This window comes from Salvia hispanica, chromosome 4, assembly GCF_029641045.1.
Source record: "Salvia hispanica isolate PSC_SH4W2 chromosome 4, Shi_PSC_v1, whole genome shotgun sequence".
NCBI classification, from domain to species: Eukaryota; Viridiplantae; Streptophyta; class Magnoliopsida; order Lamiales; family Lamiaceae; genus Salvia; species Salvia hispanica.
This window is the reverse complement of record NC_142695.1, coordinates 36,114,776-36,139,109: the sequence shown is the minus strand read 5'-3', so window position 1 is coordinate 36,139,109 and position 24,334 is coordinate 36,114,776. Positions and strand designations below refer to the sequence as shown.

General features: G+C 36.1%; 4 protein-coding genes, 1 long non-coding RNA gene and 1 pseudogene across 7 annotated transcripts; 3 read left to right on the top strand and 3 right to left on the bottom strand.

Annotated features, from left to right (window-relative positions):
• Positions 1-407: 407 nt before the first annotated feature.
• On the bottom strand, positions 408-1,133 carry LOC148928559 (uncharacterized; annotated as a pseudogene).
• A 580-nt stretch (positions 1,134-1,713) lies between these two features.
• LOC125197331 (uncharacterized) lies at positions 1,714-3,570 on the top strand. Its single transcript, XR_007172046.2, has 3 exons — positions 1,714-1,977; positions 2,814-2,878; positions 3,340-3,570. It is a non-coding gene; the product is annotated as an uncharacterized LOC125197331 (long non-coding RNA).
• A 2,360-nt stretch (positions 3,571-5,930) lies between these two features.
• LOC125199317 (uncharacterized) lies at positions 5,931-9,996 on the top strand. The gene is made up of 10 exons (XM_048097376.2): positions 5,931-6,146; positions 6,831-7,047; positions 7,124-7,281; positions 7,411-7,556; positions 7,688-7,747; positions 7,833-7,925; positions 8,071-8,232; positions 8,726-8,817; positions 9,100-9,266; positions 9,458-9,996. Exons 1-10 carry the CDS (start codon positions 6,059-6,061, stop codon positions 9,760-9,762), a joined length of 1,488 nt encoding a protein of 495 aa, XP_047953333.1. The 5' UTR covers positions 5,931-6,058; the 3' UTR covers positions 9,763-9,996.
• A 1,146-nt stretch (positions 9,997-11,142) lies between these two features.
• On the bottom strand, positions 11,143-13,137 carry LOC125197358 (Polyketide cyclase / dehydrase and lipid transport protein). 3 transcript variants are annotated; one of them, XM_089070269.1, is made up of 6 exons: positions 12,795-13,137; positions 12,422-12,680; positions 12,123-12,290; positions 11,737-11,976; positions 11,551-11,644; positions 11,143-11,467 (listed from the first exon to the last, which is right to left on the bottom strand). In XM_089070269.1, the coding sequence occupies exons 1-4, from the start codon at positions 12,935-12,937 to the stop codon at positions 11,758-11,760; spliced, it is 789 nt and encodes a 262-aa protein (XP_088926395.1). In that variant the 5' UTR covers positions 12,938-13,137; the 3' UTR covers positions 11,143-11,467; positions 11,551-11,644; positions 11,737-11,757. The 3 variants fall into 3 exon arrangements, with proteins under 3 accessions (XP_088926395.1, XP_088926396.1, XP_088926394.1); XM_089070270.1 differs by having other exon boundaries at positions 11,551-11,625; XM_089070268.1 differs by having other exon boundaries at positions 11,551-11,976.
• Positions 13,138-18,893: 5,756 nt separating this feature from the next.
• VAR3 (zinc finger (Ran-binding) family protein) lies at positions 18,894-22,425 on the top strand. The gene is made up of 5 exons (XM_048091993.2): positions 18,894-19,440; positions 19,657-19,774; positions 20,125-20,405; positions 20,737-20,835; positions 20,935-22,425. The coding sequence occupies exons 1-5, from the start codon at positions 19,007-19,009 to the stop codon at positions 22,259-22,261; spliced, it is 2,259 nt and encodes a 752-aa protein (XP_047947950.1). The 5' UTR covers positions 18,894-19,006; the 3' UTR covers positions 22,262-22,425.
• On the bottom strand, positions 22,388-24,076 carry LOC125194003 (alpha/beta-Hydrolases superfamily protein). The gene is made up of 4 exons (XM_048091994.2): positions 23,630-24,076; positions 23,206-23,537; positions 22,924-23,120; positions 22,388-22,844 (listed from the first exon to the last, which is right to left on the bottom strand). Exons 1-4 carry the CDS (start codon positions 24,027-24,029, stop codon positions 22,532-22,534), a joined length of 1,242 nt encoding a protein of 413 aa, XP_047947951.2. The 5' UTR covers positions 24,030-24,076; the 3' UTR covers positions 22,388-22,531.
• Between the last annotated feature and the right edge of the window lie 258 nt (positions 24,077-24,334).

Below are 24,334 nucleotides of genomic sequence, written 5' to 3'. Positions count from 1 at the left end.
ACAATCATGTTGTGCATGATAATACATGCGTACATGACATCAACGATCCCGTCCATATACCACAACCGCGATGGACCCTTCCATACCTCCCATCGACTCTGGAGCACACCAAATGCCCGCTCCACATCCTTGCGCGCTGCCTCCTGACGACTCGCAATATATTCTTCCTATCTTCTGTTGCGCATCTGATCGTCTTCACGAAGACGGGCCACATAGGATAAATCTCATCTGCCAAATAGTAACCCATGTTGTGCTGGTTGCCGTTGGCGACGAAACTGACAGCCGGACCAACACCAAGTTCTTGGTCGTTCAAAAGGGGGGACGACTGCAGGACATTGATGTCGCTGTTCGAACCGGCTAATCCAAAATATGCATGCCAAATCCACATCCAGTAGTCAGCTACCGCCTTAGGGACAATCGTGGGATTCTTGCTCTTGAAACCGGTTGTGTACAACCCTTTCCAGGCGGATGGGCAGTTCTTCCATTCCCAATGCATACAGTCTATGCTGCCCAACATTCTCGGAAACCCATGCTGACTCCCGTGCATAGTCATCAAATCCTGGCAGTCTTGGGGGGTAGGCTTCCGAAGAGGTATCCCCGAATATCTCCCTAACGCCTTGACAAAAAAACTCCAGACATTCGCGGGCAGTCGACTCGCCGATGTGGAGGTACTCGTCGAACATGTCGGCCGCACCTCCGTATGCCAGCTGCCTGATTGCGGCAGTGCACTTCTGAATGGGCGTGTAGCCGGGTTTACCAACCGCATCCTCTCTCATCCTGAAATATTCGTATCGACGCTCTAAAGCGCTAACTATACGAAGAAACATAGGATGACTCATCCTAAAACGTCGGGGGAATAAGTTGTCCCCATACCGTGGCTCCGGAGCAAAATAGTCCGCGTACAACCGATGGTGTGCAGCGATGCGGTCCCGAGGTACTGTAGTTCGACGACGGATGGGTCGAGGTACCGCCGACTGTTGTTGTTGCTTCATGGCCGCTTGTAACACCCGATTTATCTCCCTAGACGTAACAGCCCGCGGCCCATCCCTAACGATCTGGCGCTAGTCACCAGCACCGCTACCACCCGCACCACTACCACCACCACCACCACCACCACCACTACCACTTGCCATAATAATAATAGAAACGTAGAGAGAGAGAAACTTGTTAACACAAGTGGTGCGAATGAAATAAAGTTCAACGAGCCGTATATATAGAGTTTGTAAAAAAAAATATAAAAAAAATTAAAAATCGCATCGGGACGTCCGCCGCGGACGTCCGTCGGTATGCCACAATGGCGGACGTTCGCCTGCCGTCGCGACGGACGTCCCGCGAATGCCGCGGATCTCCCTTGTCCGCTACGGACGTCCGCGTCCATCTGTAACATCCCGACTTTTTCTACCTGTTTATTTGTTCTCAAAGACATCTTTTGTACAATTTTTTTATTTTATTAAAACCCAAGTTCTATAAACGTTTGAAGGACTCGACTTACGACCAATGAGAAAGATGTGAATGGAAAACCAAAGAACGAGACATGTGTTTTCGACGATGGAAAATGAATTTACATATAGACTTAGAAAATAATTCTTTTGCAAGCCCAATTCATTAAATTAGTTTGAATGCATTTTGAGGCCCAGAACCAAGTCTTTATTTCTTTGCAGCCCAATTTTATTTGGAACCGTTTTTTTCTTCTCACGGTTTCATCAACATCTCCACTCCCTAAAATCTCTCCAACAAACAAAACAATCTTTATAAAATTTGTTATATCTATCCGCCAACCATATCTATCAGTTTTGCCTACACATATCCCACGAATTCACGATTCTACCACATCTAAAAATCTGAGAGAGAAGCCACCAATCTACTGCAGATTTCTACCCTTCCACAAGTTGAGAAGAAATAGATGGAGTGAGGGAGAGCCGAGAGTTTCATCAAGTTGTTTTCCTACAAATTTTAAGTTCCCTCCTTGCAGCAAAGGTATTTTCTTTTCCCTAATTCCACGGCATATCATTCACGGTAGTTCCTTCACGAGAATTTAGTTCATCCTTGAAACTTGTTGAATAATTCCTTAAATAATCTGTAATTGCTCCCAAGATATAATCTTTGGCCCTTTTGTTTGAAACTAATTCAACATGAACCCCTGCCAGAACAAATAGAATTTAAATAAAGATATTTAGAAGAATTAAAGGGGAAAAGGGGGAGGCGGACATCATCGATTGGTCTCACGGGCAGCGGCTGGATTGCAGCGTGATGGAGACGGCGTGACAGAAGCAGCGACGCTGAAGTCGTCGTGAATTTTGGTAAGAAACGGCGGCGGCCGTAGTGTAGGAGAGAGATTTTGGGGTGTGAGGTATAAGAAAAGAGTGAGACAAATGCGTTTGTGATGGCCGGGAGTTTGCAGTATTACTTTTCTTTCTTTTAATTGTTTTGCAATGGATAGGGAGTATATACATGACGGCAGGGAGATTTAGCTTTAGTCTTTTAATTACTTTTCTTTCTTTTCCTTTTGCAAGTTTCATTTATCTATTAGGCCATCTAAATTTCATGAGTTGAGCCTCTTAGATTAAACAAATAGGGTTGGAAAGTTTCTGTTTAAAATCGTTTTGTAGCTAGTTTGTGTTTAGTAACTTCTGCTGGGCTAATGAAATAATTTCGAGTAGGCGTTGGACTGATTGTGCGAGAATATATATGTTCAACTCTGTGAAAGAACGAAGAATAATTTGAGCACACACACGTAGGATGCATGCATCGTTTTTAAATTAAGTTCTTTTTGCAAAGTCTAATTTTTGCATATTATGTTCTTCCATAAAAAGGGTGAATTTTTGCAAGCTATTTGAGAACGGAACAGAAAGACGAGTTGAGGATTTAAGAGAACAAGGTGAGCTTTCTTTTTAAATAAGGGCAATGCCCTAAGTATATTTTTATGTGAAAATGAATATTTGTCATGCCGTGTTTTGTTTTATCTATGGAACCTATCTGTTGTGGCTTTTGCCATCTATGGATAATCGAATTCGGGTATGACTAGGGAGTGAGTCTCTACTCAGGCTAGTGTACACCAATGGGGATCGTGAGCCGTCTTTTGGGTCGGCCGGTCTAGTGACTTGGAATGTGGCCACATTCCTTGTCATCAATGGATCAGATATGGTAGACATCTATGGGAAAATGACTGAAGTCGAATTTTACAATGGAAATGAGTTTAGTGTCTCGGGTATTTTTAAAGTTAGAACCCTGAGGGCACTCAATGGTGTCATGATAAATACTTTTTATAAAATGTTTTCGGCATGAGTCCACTGAGCGCATCAAGTACTCAGCCCTGCATTTTTTTTTTAAAATGTGCAGGTTGAGCTCTGACGAGCGCGGTGGGTATTGAGTAGAGCTGGTGAAGATTTGTGTTTGCTTTTAAATGTTCTGAATATATTATGTCTTCGTACATAATATTATTCTTCTCTCGAATGCTTCCGCTGAATGTTGTTTCTTTTAAGTTCGTGTATCGTTAAGATAGTTTCATTTGGAGTTGTTGATTGTTGAGATAATACTCTGATTTTATTCGAGCTATTCCATTTATTTTGAGCTATGGTCGAGTTTCGTTATTTTCCCCTTTCTTTCTCGCTTCTTTAACCCTCCCCTAGTCGCGATCAACCGTATTTTCTATCCTTAGAAAATGCGGGCGTGACACCATCCCTACCGCACCTAGTGGCGGACGTCCCCGACGGACGTCGAACACGCCGGTCCAAGGCCCGCTGGGACGTCCGACGTTGGAGATGCTCTAAGAGAGAGAGTAAAGTAAGAAAGAGAAAGAGAATAAAGTAAGAGAAATAATAAAGTAAGAAAGAAAAAGAAGGAATAAACTAAGAGAGAGGATAAAGTAGGAGAGATGAGAGAATAAAGTAGGTGAGAGGAGTTAGTTGATTGTTGCCAAAAAAAAAACGTCTCAATTAGGTTGGGACGTACCAAAATGGAATAAATCTCACTTAGGCTAGGACGGAGGGAGTAGTAGTTTTAAATGATGCAATTCTATTATACTTCCTCCGTCCACAAAAAATAGATCACTTTTGTCATTTTGGGACGTCCACAAAAAATAGATCACTTTCTAAAAATAAAAAGTTTATCTCTCATACTTTACTCACTTTTTCTCCCTATCTCTCTTACTTTACCTACTTTTTCTTCTCATCTCTCTTACTTTACCAATTCTACATTAAAACTCGTGCCGAACTATAATAGATCTATTGTTTGTGGACGGAGGGAGTAATAATAAATCTTTATCGTCATAATGATTTTACATATTGTTAGAGTTTGTATACTAGAAATCACCTTTCGAGTTATTGAATACTGTAAAAACTCTTATTTTATTTTCCAAGGAATAAAACAGATTGTTTTTGTAGTAATGTTGTTATGTTTTACATTTAATGGATGTTTATTGCATGTTTAAATGTATAAGTAACTTAACAAAGTCTAAGTCTTTGTTTTAGTAGACCGGTTGTAGGCGTCGTCCACTTTAAGGTAACACGGTCAGTTCTGAACAAAGAAAAACAATAATTTCACAACTCAGATAGGCTTAGACTACCTATCGTGAAAGATTGTAATGAAGTCTGCATATTTCTAAGCCTTAATGAAATAAGATGACATTCATGTAGTAGAGCACTGAATTGAATCTAACAGCGAGACAAGTCTTTATGCTATCTACTGAAAGACGAGGTCTTGATAATTATTTCTTAATCAATGTACATTAATATTGAGCATAAGGTATTTGATTATGCACTACTTTGATTTACCAAATGGTGGGGTTTTTTCACAACCCAATCATCCAGGTATATTGGGTAGTGGTGATTAATATCTAGCGGTGCTATGATTGCTATTATGTTGAATCGTGCGCGAGGTGAGTCTCGTTTGATAACGTCCTCAAGAGGAGCTCGAAATAAGGCTTTATTATTTGGAACCTAGCTAGTTGGAGTTTGATTACTCTATGAATAATAAATAAGTGTTTCTTGCTAAGTCCACTCTTGAAATTAATAAGATGTTAATTAATTAAGTATATAGCAGACACTAATTAATTAATGGATGTTTACATCTTAAGCGCGGGAAATGAATGACAAACAATGGAAACCCGGATTATTTATAATTTCGGATTTGGATGGGCAGTACAATATTACTTCCATAGTGGTTGCTCGTAATATTCAAATATAAGCTTATATTAAATTGTGGGTTCAATTTAATTAGTAAAAAGCTAGTTGAGGGATGTCATATCCAAAACTTTCCATAGATCCTTATCTGGACCCAATAAGTGACTTAATATAAATAGGAGAATAAAGGAAACAGAAAATATACTTATTTTCTTCAAAACATTTCGCCCCCCTCCCAAAACAAAATATAGAAATAGTCCATATTTATTTATTTAGCAATCTTTCCTATTCATTCTTTAAAATTTTGAATAAAAATTCCAAGAATAAAAAAGGGATAATGGTCCCTAAAATCATGAACTTTGGTCAAATTTTGATATTTTCCATGAACTTTAAAATTGACCTAAAACATCACACCAACTTTACATTTTGTTTGTTGGTATTTTCCATGGCAAGTCAATCACCATATCCAACCAACTTTCGTGCATTTTTTATCCTACTTGACACTACGAAATCAATGTAATTTTCTACGTAGCTTTTTATCCTATTTGTCATGAACCTGAAAAGTAATCTAAAATATCATAAACATTTCACGGTTGTCCCACATATAATAAGATTTTTGCTGACGATATCTTATTTGGACTGTCATGATAAATAACAAACAAAATATAAAGTTCGTGATATTTACCAACTTTAAAGTTCGTGGGAAATACCAAAATTTGACCACGATTCATAATTTTAAATACTTCTCCGACCAAGAACACAACCGCCTTACCCCCAAACTTTCTATATTTCTCCCCGACCCTAGCAGAACTCAATATTACCAAAATGCCCACAGTATGCAAATCCAGCAATAAATAGTCTGGAATTTAGCGCGCGCTTATATTCGAGTCTTCCGATCTTCTTCTCCTTTCTCCTTCGTCGCCAAGGAGTAAGAAATTATGGCCGGTACCACTTCCGCCGCCATACTGCTTATTTTGGCTTCGGTCTTCGTCGCTTCAGGCGCCGCCGACGTGGAAGCAATCTCCGGTAACTTTTTCTCGCCGAATTCGCTTTTATTTTTGTATTTATTTTAGTTTTGTGGAAATTGTGTTCGACACGGGTTTGCGAAACTGGTTTAGTTCCCAGCGGCGCGTCACTGAGTGGTAATGTTGGGGGCGAACTTGTAGTTTGTGATAATGCGTGCAAATTAAGCTAGAAAAAATGGGTGTAGGTGATTAGGTGTATTATGGGGTTTCAATTTGTTAAATTTCTTTGCGTTATTGTCTTTTTCCTTTGTTTATTTGTAATTTTCCTGCTATTTTGTGTTCCTTTTTGGGAGTTCACCGTCTTTGATCTGGAGGAGATTACGATATGGGGAAAATATTTCATGGGTTTTAGGATTGGATCAGTTCTTGTTTCAGTTCAGTAAGTTCATTATTTATATAGCCCGTCCTTTGATTTTGGAAGATGGCAAGCACTCTTGCTTTGCTTTGGAACTGTTTTGGTAAACAGGGTTTTGGATATCTTAACGGTTTTGAATAAAGTTCTGGATGCTGTAAAGCTATCGGGATTGTGTATAGCTCTCAAGGTGCTAGTTATGTCCATGTTTAACTTCTCCATTGATGAAAATTTAATGTAGATTTTCAAGGGTTATGTTATCTATGATTTTTGGTTATATTTACATAAAAAATCCATGAAATGTTATCTGATATTCTTTTGTTGTACTTTCAGGAAGTAACGTGGAAAATCGTCAAGTAGTAAATGCCACTCCTGGAGTGCTGATTGACTCGGTTCTATCTAAAGAAATTGTGCGTTGTGCTCGTGTCAATGTTTCTGGTCTATCAAGACTGAAACTTGGGAGTTATTCTAGTGCCCACAGGATCACTTTGGTCCCATCAGATAACATACACGAGAGATCCCACAAGAAAATTCAAATATGTTTACACAGGTCGGTTTAAATTGAGACAACTATTCCATAATCTGATCGGATGCCTACTTAACCCCACATGTAATATCTTCTGCAGAAATGCTTCACTTGGATTGTGCAAATGTGAGAATGATAACTGGGATGGTATCCATAGTGGCATATGGAGCACTGCAATTTCCCCATATGAAGATGGATTCATTGATGTGAAGTTTGTTGACAACTTGTTTGGTTCAGTTACCGTCAGCACCGAATTAGGTCAGGCTTACTTTGCTTCCACACATTGTAGGAGTACTATTTTGTCTTCATCATCATCATGTGTGTGGTTGTGACTGTCACATACCACTATACTCATTTTCTTGATGTTTTTGTGTTTCCTATGGGCAGAGTTCCATAAATGGCGGTTAATTTGTCTGGCTATTGGTTTCGTTTTATTGCTGCTTGCACCAATTGTTAGTAGCTGGGTTCCATTTTACTACAGCAGCTCAATGGCCATTGGAGTTTGTCTTGTTGTCATAATCGTTCTCTTCCAGGTACCTTCTTCACTAGTGTAAGTTCTAAAAAAGGCATTTCATGCCTGAATTATCCTTTTTATCAGTAACCTGTCAAATTTTAGGGAAGTTTCTAAGGTTCTGGTCGTCTCTTATTGTTCATTCTTGTGCAGGGAAGGAAATTGTTGCCAATTGGTAAAAATGTTTTCTATAAGACCATTTGTGGTTTGGCAGTAAGTATTCCTGATTGCTATTTGCTCTCATTTTCTTTTGGCATAAACATTTATCTGCATCTGATACTAAGGAAATGTATTTCAGCTTGGAGCAGGGACCTTTTTGCTGAACAGATTGTCTATATTTGTCAATGCCTTTCTTTTCCACATTGGCATCAATCAAGAGATGCACAACGCTGTAAGTTTATCTATCCAGATCCCGCCATGTTACATCTTTTGGGTATCGACACAAGAGAGATTTCAATGAAAATACCGAACCCACTATTTTAGGTTATCCAGATTATATGTTTCAGGTATTTTGACAGGAATTTTTCTGTCTACAGGTGCTTGTATTTTTGCTAGTTGGATTTGTACTGGCTGGGGCTGCATTTGGCTATTGGCTTGTTGGGAAATTTGTTGTTGCTGATGATGGAAGTGTGGATGTTGGCGTAGCCCAATTTGTGAAATGGGCTCTACGTGTAGTAGCTGTGACTTTCATTTTCCAGGTTATTTTATATTATCCTAAAATTTTTGATCAATGCATCTGCTACAGTATTGAGTAGTTGCTCCTTTTTTTTACATCAGAGCATATGACATAAGTAACAATCATTTGATAACTTTTAATCTTAACAATAATATAATATCAGCTATAATGTTATAACCAACTCATCATCTTTTCACTACTTTCTATCACTATTTGAGTTCTGTAAACGAGTAGACACCTTTCTGACTTCAATATTCTAGTTCATTTAATCAGCTTGTTGATTGGACTTTTCCATATAATCTTTTCATTATGCTAGATTAACTTCTCGTATAACATCACTGATGCCATCTTCCTTTTTACAGTTTCTCGAGCTTTGTAATTATTGGTAGCCTAGTACGTTAAGTCTCATATTTTATAATTCTGCATTTGAGCTGGAAATTTCTGTTGTCGTATACTGCCTGTTTTTCTGGAAGATGATTCCAGCTTTTAACAATTTTCTTTTATTTGAATCTCAGAGCTCACTTGATATTCCAATGGTAATGGGACTGCTGATGTCACTTTTGGGGTGTTACTTTTGCTTCACTTACTTTAACTGGCATGGCTTCAGGTAAACACTGCGTGGCTTCTATTAGTTAGTTACGTACGTATTTTTCTTCTTGACAGACTGTATTTACAAATCAGCTTTTTAGTAGGTTTTCATGATAAACGCTTTATAAAGGTTGGGCTTAATGGACGTTTGGTAGCATATTAGTCATTGACATTGTTATGCAATCCTTTGATCACCATGACTTTGATCATGTATTTGCTTTCGAATAGAGAAGAAAACAATGATTTTTACTGCTGGTTCTATCCACCCACAGCTTATTCTAACCGTGCACTTGTGGTGCAGTGATTCAACATTTTCACCAAACTGGAGTCCTCCAAGAAGAAGAGGTGTAAGATTAAGACAGACTAGACGTGCTGAATTCCTGAGAAGGTCTGGAACCACAACTCCTCGAGGAAGTTTATGGAAAAGTTACAAGGGTTCACCAACATATACGTTTTCTCCTGTGAAAGGTACCTGTTGTTGGAGCTTAGTAGCTTTAATCTGTTTTTCTTTGTTTCATCTGACTATAATTCCAAAGGCTGGATGGATGTAGAACTAGAAAGGCACAATGGAACTCTATTTGATCATTCTTCATATCTTACTAGTAGCGTACCTACATTGTCAAAAGTGAGTTATTTGCCCTATTTATTGTTTGCTGCAGATGTTGCAACTCCATCCAGTTCAGTTGACTACTACTCAACTTTCCACAAGACGCCCAACAAAAAGAAATATTCCCAGGAAGAATGGAAGGATTTCACAGAGCGAACCACACGGCAGGCTGTAGCAGAGTTGGCATCATCTCCCGAATTCACTGATTGGGTTGTGGAAAATGCAGATAGAATACATCTCCGGTCAACAGAGAGCAGCTCAGATGAATCTGTTGGAAGCGGGTCAGATTCGACTGAGGACTATATTGCAACGAGCAGCACTGTCAGAGGCGGTTTATCATGGCGGCGCCAGTGGTAGATGGAGCATCATCGACTGTACCTGCAGGGCTTTTTTTCACATTCTTTTACTACCTCAACCTCAAGTTTATGTATATGGTAGAGATTGTCATATTGAGGGTAATCTAACGTAGCAGAAAATACTATCAGCACAGATGTATTTTTAAAATATGCAGTAGAAAAAGTAGGTCATTAATTTGTAATAACATTTTCATCATTTTTGTTAATTAAATGACTGTTGAACTTTCCATCTCAACATCGAAACTCTACTAAAGTTGAAGTCGCCACAAAGCCTGGACAAATTATTTTCCATTGAGTGAACTTCAAAAATGGTCCCTGGATTATGGGTTTATCTCGAAAATGGTCCCTGGACTTTAAAAATATCACCAGTAGTCCCTGGACTAAGGGTTAATATCAAAAACGATATTTTGAGACGAAAATGCCCTTTTGAGGGGTTTTGGGGGTTTGGGCAATTTGGTCTTTTTACACTTTTAACATTTTAAATCTGATATTATTTTAGTTATGTACTAAATCTGATATTATTTCAAAATTATCATTCTTCTTCTCTTTTGTCATCCTTCACTTTGTTTCTTTATTTCAATATTAGATTTAATTTTACAAAATTAAATTTTAAATTTCAGTTTTTGAATATCAATAATTTTTTTAATTATAAAAATTATTAAATAACAAAAATTATTAGTCATAATCAATATTTGATAGTGTCTAATATTTAATCAATAAGATATAACGTCTTAGTTTTAATCAATATTTAATAGCTTTAATCATAAATAGACAATATAACATGATTTATTCTGAAATAAATATGCGTCTAATGTAAAACTAATATAATTTTCGTTTATTTATTTGAAAACAATCAATCAAAATGACTAGAAAATTTCAACAAAAATACTCATATACAAATTTTTTAGTCGACTTCATAATATTCAATCACAAGCAATTATAACAACCGAACGAAGGCTAAATAGAATAGCTCTTATTTTTCCATCACGATTAATATTATTTTTCTGTACTTCTTCAATTCAGCTTAATATTATATTAAATAACAAAAATTAATAGTTTCAATCAATATTTATAGTGTCCATGAATTAATAGTTTTAATTAAAAAAATTTATTGCTATTTAAAAATTGAAATTTAAAATTTAATTTTGTAAAATTAAATCTAATATTGAAATAAAGAAACAAAGTGAAGGATGACAAAAGGGATGAAGAATGATAATTTTGAAATAATATCAGATTTAGTACATAACTAAAATAATATCAGATTTAAAATGTTAAAAGTGTAAAAAGACCAAATTGCCCAAACCCTTCAAAACCCCTCAAAAGGGCATTTTCGTCTCAAAATACTATTTTTGATATTATCCCTTAGTCCAGGGACTACTGGTGATATTTTTAAAGTCCAGGGACCATTTTCGAGATAAACCCATAGTCCAGGGACCATTTTTGAAGTTCACTCTTTTCCATTTATGTATATGAATTTACAATGAAATTTCATATTCTAACATAGTATCTCAATGTAGATGACTGAAACCAAAAATTGACAAAAGTAAAACTTTGAGAGGATGCAATAGGCAACACTGTCAAATTGGTCAAGAGAGTTCAGGAATGCATTCTTCTTATGTACTGAGCTCCTTCCTTCGAAACCCTTAGTAGGCGAAGCAAAACGAGACAACGACTGCATGCCCTTATTTTTTGCAATGACCCAACTCCTGCGCAGCAAGAAGAGTCACATTGATTAAGTGATTTCCTCAGAGAAAGGAGTCAGTGAAAAAAGGTCCAAACTAGAACTTACTGCAGCTGATGCTGGAGCTATTTGGAGACAAAACTTGATGACTGAGGCATCATCAATTTCTCAATTCATTGATTCCTACACCATTGAATGAAAACTTGCATAAAACAGGAAGAAAAACACCATTTAAGAGCTCCACGACTAACTCACGGCTTGTATATCGAAAATTACTAGTAAGAGTATAACTACCAGACTGAAACACCAGAAATATCAATCTTCTATAGTAACAGAATTTGCACTCTGAAATGCTTTCTCGGCTTCTTCGCGTATGCATGACAGGTTTGTTCTTATCTCCGTGCAGAGTCTACCCTCTACAAGGCGCACAGGCAACCACACCTTAGGTTTCACATCAACAACATATACAAGTGTCGTTTGGTATTCTATGTCATCAACAGAATGACTTTGCAAATCTCCAGCCTTAGACTTCACCTGATGAAGAAGTCGAAAGGTGTAAAGACTCCCAAATCAATCATTACATATGAAATGTCCGAACTTGATGATGACCATAACACAATTTATACTAAACGAGACGAGGGTCAGAATCACATAGAAAATGAATGCAAACATATATCAACCTGTTCAACAGACCACTTTCCTTGAAAGATCTGGAAATCACCTTCAACCATCTTGAACTCAATATCACGCCTCTGCCCAATTGGAAGAATTTCAAGATCCTTCTCAACACAGTCAATAGTACCTTTTGCGTCGAATTTGAGCCCAAAAGCTAAATTCTGCTGACCAATCTGTTAGATGGCAGCATCAATTGTTACATAACATAAACGATGATAGGTATAATTCCAAGTATATGAAGCAATGTGAATGATGCAAATTTTGTGGAAAATAATTTGATATTCGTAAGAAATGAAGTGAATACCTGAAAAAGGCGAACAAAATTATCGGTCTTCTCAAGCAACTTGCTGACTGCTAGGCCAGGAATGAAGTCTGCTAAGCCTTCATAATCAGTCAATATATCCCAAACAGCCTGTAGGCTGGCTTGGATCCTTACTTTTGATCTAATTCTCCGGCTGTTGTTGCCAGTCTTCACTATTTCAATCTCAATGCTGTCATAATCTTCTTTTGTATACTTGCCATTATCATCATCATCATATTCGGAATTGCCCCAATTATAAGCCCTAATTTGACAAAGATAGTCGACGATGTTACATAATCATACTTGACCATAAATGCTCTGGGTAACTGGAAAATAAAATCGAGGGATAACATGTTGGTATAAGAGTGGAGAGTACCTGGCAACAAAATTGGAGAGGCAAGGGGCTTTGTGTGGAAAAAAGCATCTGGTGTTTGAGAAGGATGATGGAGTGGATAATTTGGGAATTGTATTCGTAGAAAGAGATGAGAGAGATGGAGGAAAACAGATTAATGCAGCCATTTCTTCTTCTAATCTGAGGACGGTGACGTGTACATTCTCTGCTCAATCGAGGGAGGGAGTGAGTGGGAGTGTCTACTCTACGGCACTGCAACTGCAGCTGCAATGATAGAAGATGAAGTTGGGTAGATAGAGAAGAGAGAGTGGTAGTTTCTCATAGTAGTACTTGAAAAAGGAAACAACAAGAACACAAGTGTGGCTGGAGATTGTGGCTGTCAACGCATTTATCGTATCTTAATTCTTAATTGTACTTATTTTTAATTATGGACTACTCCTATGAAATAGAAATGAGAAATACAGTGAGATAATTACAATATTTTGTACACAAAATGTTAAAATTTATTTTATATTGATAATATGAATAACGTGAGATGAGCATGTTTTTTTAATATTGTTCTGTTTATTCTAATATCCAGGAAAACATACTATTTTATCATATAATTATTTAAAGTCACATTTATTCACATAATTTAAAACTATAAACTTGCACATTACTATTATTATTATTATTATTAGGGGTTTTGTGACGAAAGTACCCTTTTAGGGGATTTTGGAGGGTTTGGACAATTTGGTATTTTTACATTTTAAATCTGATATTATTTCAGCTATGTACTAAATATGATATTATTTTAAAATTATCATTTTTCTTCCCTCATCCTTCACTTTATTTCTTTATTTCAATATTAGATTTTATTTTATAAAATTAAATTTAAAATTTTGATTTTAAATATCAATAAATTTTTTAATTATTAAAATTACTACTATTAAATAACAAATTAATAGTTTTAATCAATATTTGATAGTATCTAATATTTAATCAATAAGGTACGACGACACCTTAGATTTAATCAATATTTAATAGTTTTAATCATAAATAGATCATATAACACGATCCATTCCGAAATAAATATGCATCTAATGTATAGGAGAATTTGACTAAAAATATTAATGAAGTTGACTGAATCGTGTTATATGATCTATTTATGATTAAAACTATTAAATATTGATTAAAACTAAGGCGTCGTCGTAACTTATTGATTAAATATTAGACACTATCAAATATGGATTAAAACTATTAATTTGTTATTTAATAGTAATTTTAATAATTTAAAAAATTTATTGATATTTAAAAATCAAAATTTAAATTTAAATTTTATAAAATTAAATCTAATATTGAAATAAAGAAACAAAGTGAAGGATGCCAAAAGGGAAGAAGAATGATAATTTTGAAATAATATCAGATTTAGTACATAACTGAAATAATATCAGATTTAAAATGTAAAAAGACTAAATTGTCCAAACCCCCCAAAATCCCCAAAAAGGGTATTTTCGTCACGAAACAGTGAAAAATGGCCATTTTCGAGATAAACGCTTAGTCCAGGGTTATCTTGGGATATTTTTAAAATCCAGGATTCATTGACGAGATAAACACATAGTCCAGGGACTATTTTTGTAGTTCACTCTTTATTATATTGCTTCTTTTAAACTATTAAGTTTGCAAATTCATGAAAAACTATTCTAATTAGTCCATAAATTTATAAGTATAATCTCATACTCGTTCATTTTCACTTTTTTATATTTTAAGACAAAATATCCCAAAATCCATAAGTACAAGTATTATAGATTAATAACAATTTGTATAATTAATCCTTTATATAAATTAGGTGAAACTAATTAAGAATTTTCTGGTTTTCTAAAATAGAATTTCTTTCTTTTTTTTTTTCATTTCCTATAAATAAAAACTTTCTATTTAGGAAATACACCCTAAGTCTACTAAGTAATACTACTAATTTCACGATTTTTTCTATCTTCTCTTTTTTATTTTATTCATTTATCTTCCTATTTTATTTTATCAATTTTATATTAAAATTGATGTCATTTTCAAAAGTTTATATATTAAAAAAACAAGCTCAAGAGAGAAATTTTAAAAATTAACTAGTATTACACTCGTGCTATGCACGACTTATTATAGTTCTATCAAATTATAGTTACATCCGTATTTTTAATCTCATCCTTTATTTTGAACTAAAATTAAAAATGTATTTAATAATAAAAATATATTAAGATATGTTTGTTTACTTCTCGTAATGAGATATTGTTTATCAAAAGCTACTGTTATAATTTAAGATTGCACTGGTGAGACACTTTCTAGTCGAGCTTCATTTCATTGCAATATAGTGACCCTATAAACTAAAAACTCAAACCTTGAAATTTAAATCCTAAACCCTTAATTTTAAAATATACTCATCATGACCAACAAATGAGCCAAACATCAATAAAATTATCCTCCATCCCAGTTCGATTTTACTTTATTGATCACTTATTTTAATTTGGGGGAAATAAATAATTTAATAAAATTATGAAGAACATAAAAACTCAAAATGAATCAAATACATTAAGTTAATAAATTATTAAATAAGTTAACTATTTGATAAATCTAATAACTTTAAAGAAATAAATAATTAAAAGAATCAATTAAAATGAAATGAACTAAATAATTGAAACTAATGTATGATGGCTTATTTATTATGGAAAAATTAGTTAGTAAAAGAAAATATACAATAGCCTATTAATCATAAAATATATGGGGTAGATTGTAAAAGAAAATATACATATTCATTATGCCCTGAAATAATGTGCTGCGTTATTCTTTCTTCCCTACGTAAAGATTCTTCGCGTTTGTTCAAAGGTAAATATTTACGACAATTTAGCCAAAAAAAAAAATAGTTTCATGTAAATAATAATATCTAATTTAAAATGACATTTCCAAAAATACCCCAAAACTAAACCCTAAACTTAAAATCATTCTGACTTCCCTTTACTTATGACGTGATTTTATTGCAATTATATGACATTTAATGATAATTTCCCTCAAAACTCCAACCTGTTCGTTTTACATATTTGGATTTAGTCCTTTTCAGTATTTACACTATTATTAATTTGATTAGTACCTCGTATATGGTTTAAGTTATTGAGATGAACTATTAGGCTATTCATCAAATTTAAGCATTCTCCATATTATTGCCCGTTATATTTTTGTTTATGTTACTAATTTATGTAACCATAATTTTGGATCACTTAAATTAGACATTTCTACTGTATTGCTCTATATTATCACTACCATTTTTTCTTATTTTAATAAATATAAATTTTCTTTCTAATAATTTTTCTACTGTATTGCTCTATATTATCACTACTGCTCTATATTATCACTTTAATATTACAAAAAATATTGATATCTCTTTGCAAAATCTTTTCATTTCATCACCTCTTCTAAAACCTTTTCACTTCTCTCCATTATTACGCGAACCAAAAAAAACCTTTTCACCTCCAAAACCTTTTCATTTCTACTTCCCCAAATTATTACTACAATAATAATAATAAAAAATTAATATTAACAGACATTTCTACTTCCCCAAATTATTACTACAATAATAATAAAAAAAATTAATATTAACAGACGTTTGATTAGTACTTTAGCAGTGATGTACTACTATTTAACTTGAAAACTTTTAATAGGTAATCAATTTATTTTCAAAAAAACTTTTTACTTCCACCTCTCGTCAATTTATTTTCAAAAACCTTTTCATCTCTACTTCTCATAATTATCACAAATATAAATAAAACCTTTTCACTACCTTAATTGTAACAAAAAAAATCATAATGACTTTTTATTTTCTTAAACTCCACTTTTATATAACTCATAAAAATTTAAATGAAATCATTTTAAACATTAAAATTAAAAAAATAATATAGGTTTAAGTTATATTACATATTGGATTGAATTAAAAAAATTAATTATCATCATTATTATTGTGCATTAAATATTACACGATATTATTATCTAATATTTAAAACTTTTGATACAATGGAAAAGACTCGATCATGCCAGTAAGAGTATATTGACAATAATGATGCATAAATGTATAATACTATTATTAACTGAGATTTCATTAATTTATACTAAGGCCGTTAAAACATATTTATTAAACCTTGGAACTCAGTAATAGTATGTAAAATGCATTTTTACAAATTACTTAGTACTATAATCTAACCAATTACATTAGCTAAATATCAAGCCCAACTTATTGGGTCCATGCCCTTGAATTCCAGCCACCTTTAACTCATGGAACGAATAATAAGTTCATAGCCTAAAATATAAGCAGTTTTGAGTCTCTTCTTCAACCACGCCTCTGGAGTCTCTTTATGTTCTTCGACTTCTTTTAAGTTTCAGAGCTTCTCCTCTTCCCTTCTACCCAACGTTTCAATATCCAAAAAAGAATTGATCATAAGGTATGTAAACAGTACCAACTCATTACCCATCTAACTCGTCTCCGGTTTTCTTCCCAGAATCACGATGGAGGACTCTAGCACAATGGCAAGGAGAACTGAGACGAACATAGTGGACAAATTCATGAAAATTTATAGAGAGGGAAAGAAGTTGGAAGGAGTATAGAAAATTAATGCCCTAAATATGTGGAAGAAGAAAAGGCTGATAATTTAGTGAATTTTTGAAACTGATAATGTTGGTTGGCACTTGATCGCCACTTTTAACGAAATGAAAGGGCTTGGTATTATTTGTTGTTTGTAAACGTGTTTCAAACTTTTAGCAATGAATATTAATAGTTGCTTGTGATGTATGGGTTCAGTTCACCAAATCTTGGCGTGTAGAATTCGTGGAATAGTTGCTTGAATCCTTATGCCCTGAATACAAAAAAAGTCCATAGCTAATGATTTCATATAACTTGCAAAAACATAACTAAAAAGCACAAAACAACATACCATTCGATCACGAAGCACACATTCTAAACTCACGATATTGGTTTTGTCTCTAGGAACGACAACTTCATAGACATGGATACAACGGACTTTGATAATCGAATTAGTTTTCGTTAGTTGTAGATCATCAAGCAAGGTGTGGAATAGTTTCATGGTATCAACCTTGCTACTCGTGGGAAGAACAAAAAGATGAAGTAGGTATGTGTGGATAGATCAAATGTCATATTTATAGGCAAAAAATGAACCATGAGGCTTTTCTCAAACTTTTCACATTCACCACGTCTAAGATGTGCATTTGATGCACACAATAATGATGGGAGTTATTTTTTGAGTAATTAATATGGAGTAATGGCTAAAATGCCATGACAAATGTTGATATGAGAGTTATATTTTGGACAATTAGTATGCAACGCCTAATTTTCATATTTTTAAACTTCCATCCGACAATTTTTCATATAAAATGCTGAAGCTATATTAAAAAAAAAAATATATCCATCATGATTACGTATAAGCACAACTCATATCCTTTTGTATTGCCTAAATTAATTTGCAAAAACGGTTCACATGCCTTCTCATAATTATACAAAATGGTGACCAATCATTTTGATCATTTCTTTGAGAGCCAAGACACACAAATAATATGATGGAGCAGAAGCATAAAACAATGTGATTGGTTTTTGATCATTTTTTAGCATAATTTTATATCACATTGGTAAATAAACTTGTATTTTTCATTGTAATCTTACATCGAAGGAGAGAATAACATAAATAAGCATGTAATCTATGAATGCTTATCATAATCTCTTCATATCATGCAAATACTTTTCACATTCATCAATATAATGGAGTAGTTTTTTTGTATTCAAATAACGTGTATAAACAATTTTATAAACAATTTCTACCAAATACTAAAATCTACATTATATAAATATTGAGCATAAAATTGAAAGTACAACTTTATTTATTCACTGCTAAATGTACAACCATTGGTGCGTTGTAAATAGAATTTCATTCTAGCATCAAGTATTGTAATTTCAAAAATACCCCCAAAATTCCCGTTGATAATTTCATAAATACCCCCAAAACTCTCCATTTATATATGTATAGATTTTGCTATTTTTGTCTTACTTATGGCTTTTCTGGGGCCAAAAACGCGAATTCCGAATAATGAAAAGGTGAAAGTGAAATTTATCATAGAAGGAAGATGGAAGAGTGCAAATCTAAAACCCGAGTAAAATCCTGCTAGTCGTAATCAAAACCACGTCTTCTATCACGGCAATCTCCACCGCCGGCATGGGCGGCGCCACCAGGTTCATGACACTCCTCACCGCCCCTTTCCCACCCCTCCGCCCATCGCTTATCCTTCTCCACCGCCGTATCTCCTCTCTTTCCATCACTCCGCTTCGTCTCCACAGACGCTCTTCTCCTTCCAAATTGAAAACCCTAACTCCTCATCCGGCGAGCTGCTTCCACTCTCAGTCGAGCAATCACACGTACTCACTTCAATCTTCCGCGGCTCAGCCGCAGCAGCAGCCCCTCCACCACCCGTGGCCGGAATGGACCAATTTTCTCAATTATATATCGAGTGAACATGGACATTCTGCCCCTCACGGCGACAAAATTCCGCCGGAGGACGCGTTTGTGGTATATGAGAAATTGAGCGACGATTTTGTTAACGCCGCCGCCGCGTGCTTTGCTTTCTCTCGTGCCCGACCAGATCTTATCGGGTGTGTGTATTCCTCTTTTTATCCTTCTGTTTTCACATTTAAACGTGTATTCTGATGCGCAAATTTGATTGGCTACTGCGTATATGAGGACTGTAACTATAAGTTTAATCTAGGGTGCGGAAATGCGATTAGCTGCTACTACTTTAGTAGTGCAGTTTATGGTGATTTTGCACTTTCCCTCCCAGCTAAAAGTCCGATTTTGACAATTTGAAACAGATTGCTTTCGAGGAAGAATATTGAAGCTGTTGTGTCAAATGGAACTCCATTTTTGTTCAAAAGTGCACTTGACACGGCAAGAAGGATGAGGGCTTTTTTGGGAACTGATGGCAGCAATGTATGTGAAGTGTACCCTTTTTCTTTTTTCATCAGCTGATGCTAGTGCTCTAAATTGTTTTATAGAATTACAGTTGCTCTCTGTGTTATGTTGCTACTAACATTCTGGATTCGTTTTATTGATTCTTGTTGTGGCCTATGTAATACAGAATGCTTTGCTTGTTCAATAGAAATTGTCTGTCTAAGCATTGGTGGCTAGCCATTCATACTTGTGGACTAGAATTATATTTAGCATGTTATCTTATACTGCTCGTGGATTATAGTTAGTGCTTATTGTTTACTTTATTTGTCTCCTTTTCCTAGGTCATAGTAGAAAATGGTTGATTTAGTTTTTGTTTTCTTAAATGGCAGGTAGTAGAAGTTGATAAAGCAAGATTGACTGATCTAATGAAGTATATAATAAGTTATGCAAGCAACCCTACAGCGTCCTCTGAGAGAAATGGGCTGTATAGTAGGGAACTTGTTGATTCATCAGTGCGGAATCTGTTACTTGAAATGGTTGCAGTATGTGGTGGAGATCCAACAGGACACATGGCTGCTTCAGGAAATCAGTTTCCGGGCAGTGATAGACACGCCAAAAATCCTTATGGACAAAATATTGAAATGAAGAGAGGCGACTGGATATGTCAGAAGTGCGCACATCCTCTATTCTTTCATTAGATCATGATATAAGTGCTTTATTAACAGTATTCTCTTTTGAGTATTAAAAAGATGGTAGGGATTTTTGTAGGATTCATCTGCGGTCAATTTTTTAAGAATTTAAAAGAAAAAGACAGCAAAATATGTAAAATCTCATCTTGCTACTTCATCTGATTTTGTTATGATTTACCCCACTATCGGTGACGTTTACCATCTTCTGCTTTAAAATGGAAAATTAGCCTTGTGGTTTTTAAATTTCCCATCAAAATATGTATAATTTTTTGGTTATTGGAGTACCTTTTTATTAACATCCTTTTTTTGCAGGTGTGATTTTATGAATTTTGCTAGAAACATTAAATGTCTTGAATGTGAAGAACCCAGACCAAAGAGACAACTAGCTGGCGGAGAGTGGGAATGCCCTCAGTAAGCATTATTTAATGTTCTGTATATGCTGAAGGATCAGTTTATAGCAATTCAAACCTCTTCGTTGAGAGTGAGTATTGTCAATGTGCTTTGTTGCAGATGCAGTTTCTTTAATTATGGAAGGAATGTAGCTTGTTTGAGATGTGACTGTCGAAAACCTGGTGCTCTGTTGTTTAATAATAGTAACTCTCCAAGTATTGGGTCAAACTCTCCATCTCTGTCAGGACCTTCAGAAATTCGATATCCAGGGAGCAACCATGCAAATACTGTTTCTTTTGTGCCACCAGGCCCACCACCGCCAGATACACCCTCTAGGAGACATCAAACTCCGGAGATGGATAATGGAAATAAAGTACCAGTAGAAGCTAACGGTACAGCCTTATCAGATGGCAGGAACAGGAAATCTATAAGCAGCATGCCTCAGGGTTTATCTGGGAATAATCAGTTTTCAAAGGACTCGGCAAGTCAGACTGACATCCAGAGTAGTGAGAGAGAGCAAACTGAAAAGTCAGAAAGATGGTTCAAGAGGATGGCTGAACTGCAAAATGCCAAGGATTTCCCAAGTGCAGTTTCAGATGATGACTTCCCTGAGATAATGCCAATGCGGAAGGGAGAGAACCGGTTCGTGGTAGGTAAAAAAAAAGACCGGTCACTTACTTCTCCACAGTACAAAAGACAGGTAGCAATGGATCAGGCAAATAATACTAATTTTGTACCTTTCGTTCCCTTCCCTCCTGGCTATTTTGCAAACAAAGGCACAGAGCAGTCTAGCGGTCCAGATTCACCAGAAAGTACTGTTGGTGATACATCTTTTACTCAATCAATGGTACAGACTGATAAATTGGATGCAAAGCCTGGAATGGCAGATTCAAGTACTGTTTCCAGGAATGATCAAAAAGCAAGGAGCTCAGGGAACTCTGTGTATACTAGTGAAACCAGTGCTGCACAATTTGGTGGTGATTATTCGAAACAGTATAGTGGGGGCACGGTCCAAAATTCTTTCGCTTCTGACACCATGAACACTAATACACAAACTGGTGGATATTCTGGAGACGGGAATGCTTCCGTAGCTGGACATGGAGGAGCTTCGTCTCAGCTGCCTAAAAATGAGAATGTCCGGACTGGCTGGAGCGGTCCTAGCTTGGAGGGGTCAGCTGTCACAGAACCAGATCTGCTGGACATGTCAGAGGAAGCGAAAGCCGAAAGGTGGTTCAAACGTGTAGCTCAGATAAAGGATATCTCAGAGCTAAGTCAGATCCCAGATGAAGACTTCCCCTCAATAATGCCAATGCGGAAGGGTGTTAACAGATTCGTCGTGAGCAAGAGGAAAACGCCCCTCGAACGGCGGCTGACAAATCAGCAATACAGAAGAAATCTTCCTATTATCCCTAATAATCCATTGAAGAAGGACGGCGAGAGCAGTTAAATTCAGCGAGTTGTCAATTTTAACATATGCTGCTGCATGCTTGCATAGTTATAAAAGGAAATGAAGTTAGTATATTGTAGTTATCTTTCTATTTGTTTTGAATCATTTATTTTGTAAACAGGCAAATTTCAGTACATGCATGTGATTGTATTGTACTCCATATAGTCACTTTGGCAGCCCATCGGGCATCAAGCGACTGAATATTATCAATTTTGTCAGAAAGTAATGTTAGTTATTGAAACAATTTTCTTGAAGAGAAATTTGGTTCAATCATGATGCCCAAAACCTCTCTAAATCCCTAGTAAACTCCTCAGCTCTGCCCAGGATCACACTACTATGATCTGAATTTGGTGTGATTTGAAGCTCTATCTCTGGATCCTTCATCTTCAAATTCAAGCTGCATTCCACAGGCACAACCTCATCCTTCCTCCCCTGCACAACACGGATCCTAGCCCCGGCTTCCCTCAGCACCTCCAGGTAACCGTCCAAGAACCTCGCCCCACCACAGACAACATTGTGCATCGTGTGCCAGGCCGAATGATGAGTATGGCGCGTCACATCCGTCATCAGAAAGTGAAGGTCCCTAGATATAGAAGGAAACAGAAAAACCAGTCAACAGTCTTGATTTCACCTTGTGGGCTCACATGTATTATGTATTATACCTTCTTCGTGTTACCAGCATCAGAATCCGCTCCCACAATCTGTGATTCCAGCACAGGAGGAAGCACATGCATCTGCCCAAGTGCTCGTACCACGACATGAAGGCGGAGAAGAACAGCAAAGGCGGCCACACCCGCCTTGCAGCAATGCGTTTGAGAGCTTGTGCAGTAACATCTCCACTCGAAGCAGAAAAGTAAGGCTGTGACTCAGGAAGAGAATAGCAAGGGCTTAGAGAGCAGCAGAGATGATTTTCCTGGTGTAAGAAGAGGAGAAGGATAACTCACAGGAGCTACCAAAGTGATTGATTTTACTGAAGCAGAGTGTTTTGCAGCCAATGCTAGTGCAATCACACAACCCATGGAGTGTGCAACTAGGTGAAACGAGTCCAGTTCAAACGGAACGATCACAGATCTCTCGATCATTTCAACGTGATCCCTCAACGTGTACAGGCAATCTTGGGGCTTCGGGCTTCTTCCAAATCCCAGTAAATCTACTGCAAACAGTCTGTAGTTTCGCCTTGAGTGTTCGGATAGGTTGAGGAAAACGGTCTCTTTCCAAAGCGAAGACGATGAGAGGAAACCATGTATGAATATCACATTCTCACTCACATTAATATCTGCCAAAGGGAAACTTGTGCATCATCACTTGATGGCTAATTGTCAGAAGCATCACAATTTTCCGAAAAAGGAAGAAAGAAATCTTTGATACCTCTTTGTGGTTGTTTGACAAGAAGATGAAGGGTGGAATGAGTTTGTTTGTGATTCATCCATGAAAGGCAAGATTCACAGCCACAGTCAGACCATCTATTGGTGCTTCTCGCCCGCGCCGTCCTCTTTTTAGTAAGAAATACTGGAAATTTGAGCAACCCTGCCATTTCCCTAACTATGTTTTTTCTCCCATGAAGGCTTTCCGATAGCTGACTCTCGGAATCTGGTGGTTGAGTTATGTCAGAGTGACAGTAGCATGAAGAGTTTCTACCTTCCAAGAGTCCGTCGAGGAGTCTGAAGATTAAGCACATTACGACGTCGAGAATGTCTAGCAATAAGAAGACGGGTAGACTGGCCGCAGAAATCAAGGTTTCTGTGATTCTTGAGACCCATTCCGACATCTGCAGAGAGAGAGGTGGACGACCGTCGGTTGACACTTAGTCTTGGAATATTGGATAAGTAAATTCGAAGTTGGTCGATGCTTGCACATCCACGGCTATCCACGCGACACGTGGCCAGTTTTCTTTCCTTTTGTTTTACTTATTTTAACATTTTAATGTTGTTTGGATTGGGTACGCAATTGATCAATTACACGAGGGTTAGATGCCCCTTTGATGTATTCTGACGTACACGATTTTGAATAATCATCAATAATGATAATGAAATATTATTAGTCGTTGTCTTTAATTTAAGTTGATGAACTAAC